Below are 17,153 nucleotides of genomic sequence, written 5' to 3' on the forward strand. Positions count from 1 at the left end.
GATAGCTAGGCATGATGAACATGTAACCATCTGGACGCTTTGCCAGTTGTCTCTCAACTCATGTAGAGAGGTAAGCTCCCTAACATGTGTTTTATACTTTGCAGACGTTTATTTACTTTTCCTAGAAAGTTTTTAGTTAGTGGAAATGTAGATATCAATAAATAAATATGTGCAAAGATTTATCAATCAACCAGAAAGATTTCTGAGTGACTGTAATCAAATGTTCTGTTCTTTTAATGAAATTTTTTGCTGAAATCATCCTTTTTTTTATTGTAGAGAGGAACTAAACCAAACATGCCCCCGTCAGCTTCCACAAACCTGGGCTACACCCCTCCAGATGGAGGCTGGGGCTGGGCCGTGGTGTTTGGATCTTTCATCTCCATCGGCTTCTCTTACGCCTTCCCCAAGTCCCTTACCATCTACTTCAAGGAAATCCAGGAGTATTTCTCCATCTCCTACAGTGAGATAGCCTGGGTCTCCTCTATCATGCTGGCTACCATGTATGCAGGAGGTTAGAAAGCATATTACTCAACTTTGCATGATAATATACACATGTACGCCATTTCTGGAAAGCTGTGCTATCGCTTGGCATTCCAGGAACTCACACAATCAGGCACAGCAGTTCAATGTGTACTGGAAGTAACCAAATAACAGGGGAAGCCCAAATCAAAGATTACTTTGTCCCCATGGTTGCACAAAGAGCCAGAGCTGCGATCAAGGTTTTAGTATTATTTTTGGGTTCATGACAACTAATACGAGCATTGCATCATCTTGCTGTCTCACCTTACAGGACCCGTGAGCAGTGTTTTGGTCAACCGTTATGGGAGCCGCCCAGTCGTGATAGCTGGTGGGCTAATGGTTGGGGTTGCTATGGTAATGGCTTCTTTTGGCACCACCATTTTGCATTTGTATTTATGCGTGGGAGTCATTGGAGGTACGTATTTCAACGTTTATATAATTTGTATAAATGTCCCTGTTCTTCTGCTAATAAAAGTTGTGTTAGATTGTGATTGGTCAGTGTCAGTGCACTGGGGTTCCTCCCCTGCATGTGTGTTATCAAAGATTACAACCTCAAGGTCAAATCTGTCTGTTTGATCTCCATGTTTAATATAAAATTCTGGGTTTTAGTGAAACATGCTGTTCCTTGTTATTTTGAGGTGAGGAAACTAATCTACCATGTACCAAGAGACCTAATAGAGATTTTGAATGAATCATTCTTTAGAATCAATTTGTTCATGTTATTTTCACAGATCAGATTCTGTGCTTCATTTGTGAATTTGACTGTTTCAGAGGCAGCGCTCACTAATTCAGTAATCACTTGAAGCAAGTGTCAAGTTAACGAGTCAGTGAATCTGTCTTGTCAGACTCATGAGCCAAAAATTTGGGAGTAAAATGATTCTCAGCACTCCAGTGTGCTGACTAGTGCTGAATAATTCATAGTGCTAGATCAGACTCTAAACTATTTAACATCAGATCTACACTGCTAATCAAAAGTTGTTTTTTTTTTTTTAGGTTTTAGGTTTTTTAAATAAATCTTTTATGCTCACCAGGGCTGCAATGGATCAAACGTACAGTAATAACAGTAAAGACAGTAATGTTTTCAGCATCATTACCCGAGGCTTCAGTGTCATGTGATCCGTCAGAAATTATTATAATATGCTGTTTTGGTGCTCAAGAAATATTTGTTATTATTAGAAGACACTTAATAATTTTGTGGAAACCATCATCCACCTTATTTTTCCCATAAGAACAAATTTTATGGATCTGGCTTCTGGTCTCATCGGCTTCCAGCTGCTTGATATTGCAAATTGCTGCATCTTACTTATTGTAATGTATTTTCTTAATTATGAACATACAGGTTTGTAGTGCAAACAGTTTTACTGTTACTGCACATTGATATTCTTCTCGTAATTTCCCTATACGGATGGCGCGATACCATAATTTTGGCTTTTCATTCGATACCAGAATCTAATACCTTGGTATGGATACTAAATCAATACCATAGGTGACAAATAACAAGCCTGAATTGAAAACAATTTAGTAAGTAATGTTAATATACTATTAGTTCATTTGTCATTTATAAATAATTATTTTGCTAGATTAATAAGTGCTGAAATACTGTTAGGTCAGCTTACCAAATTAATTTTAAGAAAGGTTGCTTTACTGTAAAATATTATTCTAACAGTCAAACTATTCAAAATCATATTATTATCTCTCTCTCTCTCTCTCTCTGTCTCTCTCTCTCTCTCAAACAACCAGTGTTGGGGAAAGTTACTTTTAAAAGTAATGCATTACAATTTTGTGTTACACCCTGAAAAAGTAACTAATTACATTACTTAGTTACTTTTTATGGAAAGTAATGCGTTACGTTACTTTTGCGTTACTTTTTAAATCTGGGCAGCGCTTGCTTCTTTGTTTTTAATATAAAACAATTCTAATGTAAAAGCCCTTTTACACCAAAAGTGAAATGAATTCACCTCAGGCTGAAAGAAAAGTACATTTATGCAGGAGATCACTCTTCAGCTATAAAAAAAAAATGTTAGTTTATCTAAAGTAATTTTTGCTTATTAGTATGGTTGAATTGCATCATCGAAGGTCAGCAGCAAAAACACTGGTTAATAAAAAGGGATTAAATACATAAAGGATATTTGTTTTATTTAACATATTTCATTATTGCGTCATTTTGAGTTTGCATTTCACAGTTTTTATTCATTTTGAGGAATACTGAATCTGTTTTTGTGAGTGAGATGAATTAATGCATGGCGTTAGTTATTTGAAAAAGTAACTATATTATTTTCTTTAGAAATTATAGATATTTTCTTAGAAATTCAAAAGTAATGCGTTACTTTACTAGTTACTTGAAAAAAGTAATATTATTACGTAACTTGCGTTACTTGTAATGCGTTACCCCCAACACTGCAAACAACAGCTGAAATGTAGTGGAGTAAAAAGTATGATGTTATGTTTTGGAATGTAGTGAAGTAAAATTTTCCCAAAGAAAAACACTTTGATAAACTACAAATACTTTTTACATTTACGTGAGTAAAGTAAAAAAATATTTCACTACCGTCCGCCTCTGATCTGTTGTGAATAGGAAAATATTAGGATGAGCAAGTGACAAATGCTTGGCAAGATTTGATGTGTTGCCTCTTGCGATTTATACCAACGCTTGCATACAGGTGTAGTAAGGTCAGTTCGTTCACCTTCATCATCTGTTTTGTATGCAAAATAATGCCATGTTTCATTATACTGTTGTCTTTATTTACTAGTTTGGGGTGGGTCGATGGATTTCATCTGTTTGATGATCCATCGCGTTGTTCTGTTGTCACCTTTACCGGTTTTGCAGCAATTTGTGAAGCCGCCTACAGGTGAACTTAGGAACAGCAGCGTATGAAATACCGATCTGGGCAAAATAATGATATCGAACCGTTTGAAATACAATATATACCGGTATTTTTCCAGTACCGGTATACCGCGCATCCCTATTTCCCTATAGTGGCTAATGAACTGGAAGTCTCACCCACAGTGTTGGGGAGTAACTAGCTACATGTAACGGAATTACATAATTTAATTACAAAATAAATGTAATTGTAATTAGTTACAGTTACTGAGAAAAAATATGTAATTAAATTACAGTTACTTTTGAAAAATGTCAGTGATTACAAAGGGGATTACATCAGATTTTTTCACACACCCACCCCCACTTACAGATTTAATTGACTTCTTTTAAATTGCATTGACTGCTCTAAAATGAGACACCAATGTTTCAGGAGTTTAGGATACAGAATAGGACACATGCTTATTCATTGACTGTTTTATTTCCTATATGGGTTTATGCATAAACTTTATTTTTTAAGATAGTTTTTTCCAAGGCATTGTTAGATGCTAGTGTTTTCTGTCATAACTATGCAAACATTTGATTTCAATGTTATGATCTTGTTATGACATAGATCCGAGTTCGATTCCCGTCTCGAGGTTCTTTGCCAGTCCCGCTCCCCTCTCTCCTACCAGATCTTTCCTGTCATCTCTTTACTGTCCTATCACAATACAAAGCATAAAAAGCCCAAAAATATAAGTTAAAAAAAAAAAAAAAAAAAGTCTGAATTTGTGGTGGCTGTGCTTTAAATTAAATTATTACACAGCTCAGACTCTTTCGGCGCAATTTAAGTCAGTGCTATATGCTTTATAGTTTTTCTAGGCAGAATCTTTGCATTTGGTTAGCTAATAAAATATTAAAGCTTAATTCAATATTATGTGTACAATTTTCTTAATTCTGTCATCCTGGTATTATGGACTTGCTCTATTGTTTCATACAAACGCAGCTGCTGCCATTTTTTTTTTTTTGTACACTGTAATGGATTATAAGATAACTAACAAACTAGTACTACTACTAAATTATTTATGTGGTGAAATGTTGTGTAAGAAAACTGGTATGACTGCACCGTATCCCTAAAATGTCTAGTTTGAACTTGCCGTTTGCTAGCAATTGATTTCTTTGTGGAAGCTTTGTGTTCAAATATTTCAACTCAGATCAGTGTTTCGTGTCTAATAATTTTGACATGAAACATCTAAATAATCTATCAAGCAGCTGTGTAATAAGTGAGATAATGTACATTCAGCCAGTTGTTATCGCAAAATAAAGATGTACATTATCCCTTACTTATTATAATCTTAATTCAAGTGATGAAGGATTTTGAAAGTCTGACAGTAATCAGTGTTGAACGCTACTGTAAGGTTAACTCTGCCTGTTTTAAATGTTTCAAAATGATTAACAGTTGAAAATATTAGAAATTTAGAAAAGTAATCAAAAAGTAATTAAAAGTAATAAGTTACATTACTTTAATAAAGTAATTGAAAAGTTACAATGCTTATTACATTTTAAATCAAGTAACTTGTAATCTGTAACCTATTACATTTCCAAAGTAACCTTCCCAACACTGCTCACCCATAGGCTTACTTCCGTGTTGAAGAATAAGGTGGATACATTTTTGGATAAAATTTGATTTAAAATGTTTAAAAGAAGTTTTATTTGAAACAGAAATGTTTTGAAACATCATAAACATCTTTTCTGGACTTTTGACCAATTTAATGTGTCTTTGATGACTAAAAGTATTAATTACTTTTAAATAAAATAATAACTAAATAAAAAATAAAAATATTACTGACCCCAGACTTTTGAATGATAGTGTATGTCAGTGTGACTGGAACATTAGACCCTTCTCTCTTTAAATAGGTATTTAGAGCATTATGAAGTATGTCAAATCCTTATAGTACTTCTGATACTTGGTTAAAAACCAAAGTTGGGTTAAATATGGACAAACCCAGCAATTGGGTTGTTTTGTGTTGTTTGGGTTAAATGTTTGACCAACCTGCTGGGCAGTTATTTTAGTTTTCTTTGCGCAGAATAGCCTGATAAAATTACGGTTGAACTACTGATGTCACATGGACTATTTTAACAACATTTTACCACATTTTTGTGCCTTGACCATGGGACACTGTAAAAAAATACTGGGTTTTGACCCAGCAGTTGGGTTAAATGTTTAACCCAACCTTCTGGGTAGTTTTATTTAACTCAACTATTGCTTAAAAATTACTATATGGCTGGCTTAATGGGGTCATCGGATGCAAAGTTGACTTTTACATGTTGTTTGCACATTAATGTGTGTTGGCAGTGTATGTACAAATCTACCCTATAATGATAAAAATCCATGCAGTGGTTTTTAATTAATCTGTAAAAATAATATCACCTTTTTTTTAAATCGAGTGGCGTCACTCCGACAGAGGCCGCTCCCATGATGATTGATGATTGATTGACATGAGCGTTTTACCTCAGACCAGCTGTAACAGTCCGACCTCCATTGTTTCGATGCCAGAGCAGGGATGTAAGTTAGACAAGAATATCTCAGATTGAGCGATTGAGGCATTGTGTTGCTGGATGTAATAATGAACATAGTGGTCGTCATTTACTCCCGACATCTGAGCCGCTGAAGATGCAGTGGATTACATTTGTTTGTGAAGGGAATGCGTCTCCCGATCTACAAAAAAATGTTCACGCAAATCATTCGTATCCAGTTCACCTACAGCAAATCAGGTTTTTTTTTGAGCCTCTGCAATCATCTTTCCAGCTAGTTCAACCTAAACACGCTAAATGCGGCTAAAGTAAACAGGCTCGTCACTCCACAGAGAGAAGAGAGAGGCGGGGCGAGTAGAGCTCATTTGCATTTAAAGGAACTATTATTATTTATTCATTTACTGAACATATTAATAAATGTTAATTTCCAATCTACTTTGGGTTAATTTTAATCAAGAAATATATTATTTTTAGGTAACAGTTAAGCTGAATATATCTACCCAAAAGGTTGGGTTAAACATGTAACCCAGCCGCTGGGTCAAAATAACCCAGTCGCTGCATGGGTTTGTTTATTTCACCCAGCGCTGGGTTGTTTTTAACCCAGCATTTTTTAGGATCAGAGTGCTCTCGGATTACATGAGGGTGAGTAATTAATGACAGAATTTTTATTTTTGGGTGAATTATCCCTTTAACTCAACAGTCAGAGCGTGGGCTTTTTGCGTCTTCTACAGGAGAGAGCGAATCTCATCGCCACTGAAGTGGTGCACTTCTTCAGTGAAATAAAGGTTTGTATATACAAGTCTTGTCTTGTGCTGTAAATTATTTTATTTTACACAACGCAATGGCCACATGATGGAAATGCCTTTTGCCTTGCAAAACAAAATGATTTTATTCGTTCTAATACTGATTTAATTTATTTTGATGTTAAAATATGTTCCCTAATCTCATTACTGTTTGTTTATGGGCAGGTTATGGAGTCAGTCACAGCATCTTTCAGCTGTGAGTGGAACACAAGGCGGCGGTGTGAGGTTTGCAGTTCCATCACTGAACAGCAGCTTATCACCAACTCAAATTTCTTTGACACAAAAGCACGAGAATCAACACTATTTTGGCTAAAAGGGATTACAGAGAATGGTAGAATGCACTTGAATTAAAGGAGAAGTTCACTTCCAGAACAAATATTTCCTGATAATTTACTCACCCCCATGTCATCCAAGATGTTTATGTCTTTCTTTCTTCAGTCAAAAAGAAATTAATGTTTCTGAGGAAAACATTCCAGGATATTTCTCCATATAGTGGACTTCAGTGGGGATCATTGGGTTGAAGGTCCAAATTGCAGTTTTAATGCAGCTTCAAAGAGCTTTACACGATCCCAGCTAAGAAATAATCTAGCGAAACAATGTCTTTTCATAAAACAATAAAAATGTATATATTTTCTAACCTCAAATGCTCATCTTACACTAGCTCAACTTCACGCATTACGTAATCACATTGGAAAGGTCACGCGTGAAGTAGGTGGAAGTACCAACCCAGTGTTTACAAAGCGAATGTGCAAAGAAAGGTTGATTGTACAGTGTACAACAATGTTGGGTCTATTTTGAAATTGGAGGAGAAAATGAGATGCTGTTTATCGGCACGTGAAGTTGCACATGCGCATCGCAGAGCTAGTGCAAGATGAACATTTGTGGTTAAACAGTATATAAATGTAACATTTTTTTTTAGAAAATGACCAATCGTTTCACTAGATAAAATCCTTATTCCTCAGCTGGGATCATGTAGAGCTCTGTTGAAGCTGCATTAAAACTGCAGTTTGGACCTTCAACCTGTTGATCCCCATTGAAGTGCACTATATGGAGAAAGTTCTTGGAATGTTTTCCTCAAAAACCTTCATTTCTTTTTGACTGAAAAAAGAAAGACATGAACATCTTGGATAACATGGAGGTGAGTTATCAGGCACTTTTTCTTTAAGTGAACTTCATCTTTAAAATGTTACTTTCAAATGTTACATTTTTTATTTCTAAAATGCTTGTTTTGATTGTGTATATTGTGTGATGCTGTGTATTCATCCAAATAAATTCATGCTGTCTTATATTTTTTGCCTATTGGTGGTCTTGCTTATTAATAAATGTTCGCCTTTTGATTATTACTGTTGCCTCTAGTAATTCTGTATGTGATTTCTAGTTTCTAACCCATTTTAAGCTAGTCATACAGTAAATGTTAAACAATAGTTCAGTTAAACATTTAACCCAACCAGCTGGGTAAGCAGTGTGACCAACGTGTGATCTGTCCAATATTTAACCAGCGTTGGGTTGCCAAATAACCCATGGTCATTTATAACCCAGCTTTTTAAAATTTAGAGTGTACATAAATTCAGAGAGTACTTTTACTCAAGCAGAGTACTTTTACTACAGTAATATTCCATCAGGATATCTCTTCTTCTCAAGTACAGGTTTTATTTTTAATCAAATGTTAACTTTATGAAAATTCACATAAAAATGCTTTTGTTTTACAGGCTTTGGCTTAGCTTTTAACCTGCAACCATCTCTCACAATAATCGGTAAATACTTTCTTGTGAAAAGGCCAATAGCAAACGGACTGGCAATGGCAGGCAGCCCGGTCTTCCTGTCCACCCTGGCTCCCCTCAACCAGTTTCTCTTTGACCATTTTGGATGGCGAGGAAGCTTCCTCATCCTTGGAGGAGTGGTGCTGAACTGCTGCGTGGCAGGATCCCTTATGAGACCCATCAAGATAAAAACAAAACCACCAGTGAGCAAAACCACAGATGAGAACGATACAGCAAAACCGGACGTCACCTCTCAGACAGCTGGACAAGACAAGTCCAAGCAGTCAGGCTGTGCCGCAAAGGTCAGCCAGTTCATTGACATCTCACTCTTCAAGCACAGAGGCTACCTGATCTATCTGGTGGGGAACGTGCTCTTGTTTTTTGGATTTTTTGCACCAGTTGTTTTCCTGGCACCATATGCCAAGCATCAGGGGATAGATGAGTACTCCGCAGCATTCCTGCTCTCCATATTCGCTCTAGTAGATATGTTTGCACGTCCGGGAACGGGTTTGGTCGCCAACACCAAATGGATCAGACCCAAGATCCAGTATTTCTTCAGCTTCTCTGTGACGTATAACGGCCTGTGCCACCTGATTTGTCCACTCTTACCAGGTTACAGTGGCCTGGTGGTGTACGCAGTGATTTTTGGCCTGGCTTTCGGGATGGTGTGTGCTCTTCTGTTTGAGGTACTCATGGATTTGGTGGGAGCCCAGCGCTTCTCCAGTGCGGTTGGGCTCGCTACCATTATAGAGTGTGGGCCTGTCCTGCTGGGGCCACCAATCTCTGGTAAGTCCCAAAAATAAGATCTCGCTATGTTATAATGTTCAGGATGTTTATTCACAGATTTATTCCTCAGGTTTACTGGTCGACATCTTCATGGACTATAAATACATGTACTATGCTTGTGGCATGATGATGCTAGCTGGAGGTGTCTTCCTCTTCATCATGAACTTTTACAACTATAGATTGTTGGAAAAGGAAGAGAAAGAGAAACAGGTGGAAGATCGGCTAGAGATCGGCTCAGCCAAAGAGCTCGCTGCCAATGAGGAGGACAAAGACAACGAGGAAAAGATCAGACTCAACACAGAGGAGGAAGTAGGGAAATCCATCTGTGAAGAGCCTTAAATCTGTCATCTTTTGTTAGAATCTGTGTCTGTTTATGTGTTGTTTTGTCTGTCTACATATCTGCTGTTCTGTATCTATCTATTGACAGCGAGACAGGGTTTGAAATTGTTTTATAATCTTACCTGTGTATTATGTTAAAGCTGTGACGAGACATGAAGTAGTGCTGGTAGGATATCTGAAAGTATTAGACTGCTGAATGCTACTTTTGACCAATGAGAATCAAGTATTCCAGAAACCTGCATTTTTATTAACCAGCTTTTCTTAGCATTTTGTCTGTTTTTGCAATTTGTTATTAAGATCTATTGCTTATTTTAAGAGTTTTCTTTGTATATTAGTACTTTAATACGTTATAGGTTCAATCTAAAAATGTTATGCAGATGGGAAAACAGATTATTATTACACATATTAAAGGAGACTTTTTTACAAGATGTAATATAAGTTTCAGGTGTCCCCAGAATGTGTCTGTGAAGTTTCAGCTCACAATACCCCACAGATCATTTATTATATCAAATGCCAATTTTGAGTGGAAGCAGGAACACGCTGTTTTCGTGCATGTCTCTTTAAATGCAAATGAGCTTTTAACAGGTAAACCAGCACAGAACCTAATAGGGTGTTGCGCATGCGCGACTGAACGAATCACTCCCCGAGATGACTCGTTTGTCCCGAGTCACATTAAAGATTTGTTCAAAATGAACAAATCGTTCAGGAACGGCCCATCACTAGCTGCTCCCCGCCCCCTTTTTGCAGATCAGGGCTGCGCCATTACAGCTTATATCTCAGATCTCTGAGATCTGAACATCTGTTTGGTTTAGATTATCATGTCTATCGCGTTGAAATCATGTGTTTTAAACCATATCAGTTTAAACTTCTGATATAGGGTTTTCTAAACGCACACATCCGAAGCACACGCACAGAAAGCGGCTGTCGCACGTCATGAGTACCAAACTAAGTTCTCTTTCATGTCATATTGTGCTTAAACTGTAAAATGCACACACGTTTATGTTAAAAACACGAGTTAAAAAACAGTCAGTTGTGTCTGTGAAGGTAAACATCTGGGAGAAAAATCACGTTTAAATTAGATCTATGTATCCTCTTGTATCCTTTGAGGTTGGGACTCTAATAGTGTTTTGTTCTACTCTGTGCAGCAAACGACAGAACAGTTAGCATGCTTTGCTTGAACTTTCACCAATATTATAATAAGATCGCCTTTATAATAAGCGAAATCTAAACGGCTCATTTTTTCACATGCTTGCAGAAAAAGGCTTACCAAAGTCAAAGTTACTGGGTCGTCCTTTTTCACGTTTTCTGGGTTGGTAGCTTCACCAGGGCTCCGATTATAGCACTTAAACATAGAAAAAGTCAGATTTTCATGATATGTCACCTTTATGATTTCACCTTGACAAATGAATATAGTGACGTGTCTTAAGAAAAACAAAAATTTATTTATCTATATAGACAGATAGCACTCATGCAGGTTCATTTTTTTACACATTGATTAAAAAACAGTTGGTTTGTGTAGCATATTTAAACTCAAAACACACTACTTACATCTTAGAGCACCATATTACTCAAGTCAGGAGAGCTGATCGGTCAAATGATCATCAGAGCTTTTAGTCTCTGATCTATGCATAGAAACACTACAGGCCTTATTTAAGAGTGGAATGTATGTACCAGACGATTAAACACATTCCAAAGCTTTAAATGCATTTGCTGTGCAAGCTTTGCTATGTACACATCTATGTTACAGACCTAGCCATACTTGTTTAAAGGGATAGTTCACCCAAAAATGACTATTCTGTCATCACGTACTTGCCCTCATGTTATTGTATTCATTTCTTTTTTTACTAATAAAGAGACATTTATCAAAATAGCTTTTGGGTTTCCAACAGAGGAAAGAAAGTCATACAGATTTGGAACATGATGACATGAGAGTGAGTAAATGAAGATTTCACTTATTTAGACTTTCACAAAGTCCTATTTGAAAAAACACTGGAAGCATGGCCTTTTCGTTCGACACACATAGAACAGACATAAACAGAAACCTATTCAAGTAAAACAGCCAGAGGGGGTTACAGCTTTAACCAGGGATGTTTGAGACACTGAGCTGCTGTTGCCCTCCGCTCTGGCAGGAAGTCCAACATCTGTAACAGGAAATCAGAGAAAAGTGACGCCTCTCTGAGGAGAAAGTGATATTTCTCCACCAGCACTTCATAAATCCCCCATGGACGGAGGACGGCTATTCGCTGCAGGTCACCTGTGCAACAACAATCATAGGTAAAATAATGAAACCACTGCAACTCTTTTATCCTGAATTTGATCTCTTAAGATGAATTAGGCAAGATAATTATAGTGTTGTACTCACCCTTGCGGTTGAAATACTCGTAGGAATATTTTCCAGACAGAGCCACTGACACTGGGATCTTACCCAGGAGCTCAATAATATGAGCCAAGTGGTCTAAAAATAATAGAAATGGTCAATCCCACAAATCTACACTTCTAATAAAAAAATCAATGACAGCTATTAAATAGTTTACCTTCCTCTAAGGAGAAATTCGGCCCTGCTTTGGGTTCAAATAAGGAATCACCAGTAACAAGCTCAAATGCCTGATGAAAAATAATACAGATAAAAATAAGAAGTGCTGGACAGTAACTGATTACATGTAATCTGGATTACGTAATCAGATTTAAAAAAGTACAATTAGAGTATATTACATTTTAAAATGCTCATAATCAGATTACAGTTACTTTTTATGGATTACAAGATTACAAAGCATATTATTTTTACGTTTTTTACATATTTTAAAATCTCCCTAATTCTTATTTTTCTGTTTTAAATTGAACTTTCTAAAATTGTTATATCAATGAAAATGGCAGATAATTGCCAAATACAGATGTGTAAAACTTCAATCATACCCGAAAAGACTTGAGGCTGTAAAGGTGCTTCAACTAAGTAGAGTTAAGGGTATGAATACTTATGCAACATACTTATTTTGGTGTTTTATTTTGAATAAATTTGCAAAGTTGTCACAAATCTGTTTTGTGCTTTGTCATTATAGTGTATGGAGGGAGATTGTTGTGGAAAAAAAAGGCTGCAACATAACAAAACATGAAAAAAATGAATGCATTTATGGTATGGTATGAATACTTTTGCAAGACACTGTAAAACTACAAACAACAAGATCAATGCATAATCCAGTTAATCCAATCGTGTGCTAAACAGTTGTACACTTCTGAAACTCAAGAAAAGATGAAGAACACTCCGTTGACAGCTGTAGACTCACCAAGCAGGCCACACTCCAGATGTCAGCTGGAGGACCATATTCAGAGCCTAGAAGAACCTCCAGAGAGCGATACTGTCTGGTCTGGATCTCCTGACAAAAGTGTTTGTACTATAACAAAAAGAGGTAATCTAATCAGACATAAACATCAAGTGATTTCATTGATTCAAAATATGCTTTCACAAGACCAGGCTGCACATTGTTTGACTTTAAGGAAAGCATTATATGTGTCGCACCACCCAACATGAGCTGCCAAGGTCTGCAATCTTCACCGTGATGTTATCCAAGTTTCCAGGTTTTCCAGCTGCTTCTGCACGAAAGTAGTAGATTATGACTTTATGCTACATTTATGACAGTGATTCATTGTAATGATTTACTTCATTCACATTTAATGATTTTCTTACTATGCTCCTGGAGTAACTTAGTTTTAATGGCTGAAGAGTACGTTTGCATCGCACCCCCTGGAGGATGAGATGAGGACTGCGGTGTGAGACACAGCAGGATGTTCTCAGGCTTGATGTCTGTGTGAATGATCTTGCAGTGGCCGTGAAGATACTCCAGACCTTCAAGCACCTAAGACAAGATACAGTGCTGATTTATATGGTCTATCTTTTTTACACACCAGGTCTAAATTAAATGTTACACACATTGAAGTGTCTCACCTGAGTGATGACACGTTTGACAAAGGTGAGAGAAAGACCTGGATTACCAAAACACACTTGCCAGCAGCGTAAGTCTGGTCCCAGCAGCTCCAGCACCAGACAAATATCTACATAGGGGTCAAGGATCTAATAACACAAAGAATGTGTGCAGCTTGTGAACAGCTCTTTTTATTATATATTATATGACGATTTATGATTTATGTCATGTTTTACAATAACTCAAACGTACCACGTTCAATCTGCAACAAACATCACATTTGATAAAAGTCCTTGCCTAAAAACATGTACATGCCAATTTTCAATAATAGTCAGAGTGTCACCAGCTGGCAGCAGGAAATTTGGCACATATAAATGACTGACATATTCCTTTATTTACCACTTGCATGCATATTGCTCACCGTTCTGTGTTTTCCTAAAGCCACCAGGCGGCGGGTGAGTCTGGGTGCGAGTGCCCTTTCTGCGCTGCTTGCAGCTTTAATTACTGTTGTAGTGCCTTATTTCACATAACATTATGAAAGGATACGAATGCCGTTCACACCAGCTATCTTAAACTCATCCAGTAACTGCACTATACGTCCTTTAAGAGGGTTACGGGCAGTTGGACCGCTGGCCTGAAGAGGGAAAAGGTTTTAAGTAAAAACACACAATGGAAGAGAGACCAAAGAACTAGTGAGAGAGAGAGAGAGAAAGCGAGAGACACTCACACATTGCAGTAATGTCAGTTCATCTTGGCCAGCCTGAGTGAATCCAGCTCCGCTCTTCAACACCTTCACTGCCACATGCCTGCCTGACCTGCAAAACCACAAACACGAACATTTGAGAACTTTTAAACACACATGCACACATTTACACAAGGCAACACATAGAACACAAAGTTTCAGTACCTGAGGTCAATGCAGAGCCATACAGTAGAGAAATAACCCCATCCCAACTTTGACAGAACCTTGTATCTCTTATTAAACACATCTCCCACATGGACTGGGTGATACCCACCTATAAAGAGAGATAATGAACTGTGAGAAAATGTTCTTCACTGGAGATTCTTTGGAGAACCAGAAAAGTACTTTCTATGGAATAACTGCAAAAACCCTCTTCTGGAACCTTTACTTTTAAGAGTGTAACATATAATATTACATCACTTTTATTAATGACTAATGACAGATTTGAAGAGGCTCACCGTAGCAGTAATCTCTTGGATCTTCTTGTTCCTCTGTGTAAACTGGTTCAAGATGTTCATAATTCCTTAGTGTTTTCATCTTAGAGTCCATAACTACATCAGACCTGCATTAGAACATATACATGCATATATTATCATTTTAAAGTGACATCTGACTATTCATACATGCGTAATCACACATACATGATGCAAAAAGTAGTATGAGAGTCATACATTTTTGCAAATGTAAGCGTAAATAATTCAGTGGTTGCTGACGTAATGGAGCATATACAAAAGCCTAAATCTGTGCTGTGTATTCTTAGACGACCATAAACGTCCAGTAGAGGTGGAAACACAGCTCTTCTATCCTGACACATTTGGCACACCAAGGGTCAGATAAGCCAGTACCGCATTTAGTTCTCAACACCCGCTGCTGTGGGAGTTTACTGCAGGATCTGAACCGTGACCTGAAAATATATCACGCCACTGTCTGTCTGTCACTCATGTCACACAATACTTTGGAGGGCAACATGAGGGCATATTTTCGCAGTCAAACTCACTGTTAAATTTTAACTTGATTGCTAGTGAAAGAAATTTTACTGATTGAAAAACAATGCATTAAGAGCCAGGGGTGTAAACTTTTGAACAGAATGAAGATATGTACATTTTTCTTATTGTGACTAAATATCATACTTTTTTCAAATCGTACTGCCCTTCAGAAGAGAACAAAAGATACTTACATGTTCCCAGAAGACAAAATATGTTAAATTTACCCTGATTTTCAAATTTTAAAAGTTTACACCCCTGGCTCTTAGTGCATTTTGTTTCCTTCTGGAGCATCAGTGAGTGTTTGAACCTTCTGTAGTAGTTGCATATGAGTCCCTCAGTTGTCCTCGGTGTGAAAAGATCATAGAGTCATTGTTTTTCTGAAAAACAGTAGGCAGTTTAACTGTTTAGGAAAAACAAGTGACTCCTGAACAACTATCACTAAACAAAAAACAGCTGTGGATCATTCAGGTAACAACACAGTATTAAGAATCAAGTGTATGTAAACTTTTGAGTCATTTTTATAAATTCAAATATTATTTTGGACTATATGTAAACATATGTGAAATATCTTATTCAGGTCAGTACTAAATAAAAAATAACATGCATTTTGTATGATCCCTCTTATTTTGGTAAAATTAACATTTTGACTTCGACATTACTAATACATTAATTTATTCTAAAATTATAATTCTAAAATCACTGTGATATGTCTGTGTTAAACAAGGAACGAATGTGGGTGTAACAGCAGCATAATGTCTTTCTGTCAAGTACTTGAAATGTCAATTAGGTGGATGTTCTTAAATGATCTTACAAGTGGTACATGACTGCTATAGACCAATAAATCACATACTATATATAAAAGAACATAACTCATCTAAATATAAAGCAGACATTTTCATTATATAAGGACTGACTTCTGCCAACACCAGTTGGGCAGTACAGTATCCTTGTCCTGAAGACCAGCGTTTACTGTCATACAACTGCAGCCAAACTCTCTCATTTAAACTTTTTATAGAAAAACTGAAAGATGTTTACTACCAAAGGCCACAAACATAATGTCTCACCAAAAACAGCAATCCAGCAACAGCAGCAGATTTTAAATATTTTTGAAAGCCTTTACAATAAAACATACATAGAAGCATGGTGAGTAAGGAGGTGTGTTGTACTCACGATTTGGCGCAGATCATGTCCTTTGTGTTTGTTTGCATGATTTCATCAGAGGTCTGGAGCTGCTTATAGATGCTCATCCTGACTTTATGATGGGGGGATTTCCTCTAAACCCACCACAACCCTCTCACTTTCCACACCTCTCTCTCTCTCTCTCTCTCTCTCAGGGTTGAGAGATATTCTGAGGTGACAGGTGGCTGTGCTGCTCACTTTAACTTAAGCATATTCTGTATAGTAGCAATAATTAAAAATGAAAACACTGGAGAGGGGGTGAATGTTTATCTGTAACATATTTAGGCTAGTAAGTATTATGCAGTATTTGGAATGGAATGTAAAACAGATTATACTCACACATGACATCATCATCTATAAAAAGACAGTGGTATTCACAAAAACACGTGCCGTGCAATTTGGAGCATGAGTTGCTGTGGTTTCTGTGCATTGTCTTGCATGCAGAGCTGAAAATACCCATACGGTTAACTGGGGAAGAGAGAGAGATAAAGTATCTGTCTGTTGTTAATATGAACCTGTTAACACTTACTAGTTACAGTGATAAATACTGCAGAAATGGGGTAATTTGTGGGTGTGCATGAAAGTAGATGAACAAAGGATAGCAAAGCATCTAAATATTAGTTGTGAACGAAATAAAACTAAAACATTTTTTTTTTTTTACACTTTAAACAAATGTATGGGAATGAAGGATAGTAAATATCACAAAATGCAGTTGTGCAACTATAGGGAAATAATGAGAAGAATAACAACGTGCAGTAAACTGTAAAACTGTTTAAACTTTTTACATAAC

The 17,153-nt window shown here is 36.8% G+C and overlaps 2 protein-coding genes across 2 annotated transcripts; one reads left to right on the forward strand and one right to left on the reverse strand.

Moving 5' to 3' along the window:
- slc16a7 (solute carrier family 16 member 7) lies at nucleotides 1-9,977 on the forward strand. Its single transcript, XM_051097417.1, has 5 exons — nucleotides 1-70; nucleotides 277-511; nucleotides 791-934; nucleotides 8,364-9,200; nucleotides 9,271-9,977. Exons 2-5 carry the CDS (start codon nucleotides 295-297, stop codon nucleotides 9,537-9,539), a joined length of 1,467 nt encoding a protein of 488 aa, XP_050953374.1. The 5' UTR covers nucleotides 1-70; nucleotides 277-294; the 3' UTR covers nucleotides 9,540-9,977.
- A 1,425-nt stretch (nucleotides 9,978-11,402) lies between these two features.
- si:ch211-220i18.4 (SRSF protein kinase 3) lies at nucleotides 11,403-16,491 on the reverse strand. The gene is made up of 12 exons (XM_051097418.1): nucleotides 16,355-16,491; nucleotides 14,657-14,760; nucleotides 14,364-14,472; nucleotides 14,184-14,271; nucleotides 14,003-14,090; nucleotides 13,480-13,586; nucleotides 13,222-13,390; nucleotides 13,054-13,127; nucleotides 12,821-12,928; nucleotides 12,074-12,143; nucleotides 11,902-11,994; nucleotides 11,403-11,793 (listed from the first exon to the last, which is right to left on the reverse strand). The coding sequence occupies exons 1-12, from the start codon at nucleotides 16,429-16,431 to the stop codon at nucleotides 11,609-11,611; spliced, it is 1,272 nt and encodes a 423-aa protein (XP_050953375.1). The 5' UTR covers nucleotides 16,432-16,491; the 3' UTR covers nucleotides 11,403-11,608.
- Between the last annotated feature and the right edge of the window lie 662 nt (nucleotides 16,492-17,153).

Source organism: Labeo rohita, chromosome 23 (genome assembly GCF_022985175.1).
Source record: "Labeo rohita strain BAU-BD-2019 chromosome 23, IGBB_LRoh.1.0, whole genome shotgun sequence".
Classification (NCBI taxonomy): domain Eukaryota; kingdom Metazoa; phylum Chordata; class Actinopteri; order Cypriniformes; family Cyprinidae; genus Labeo; species Labeo rohita.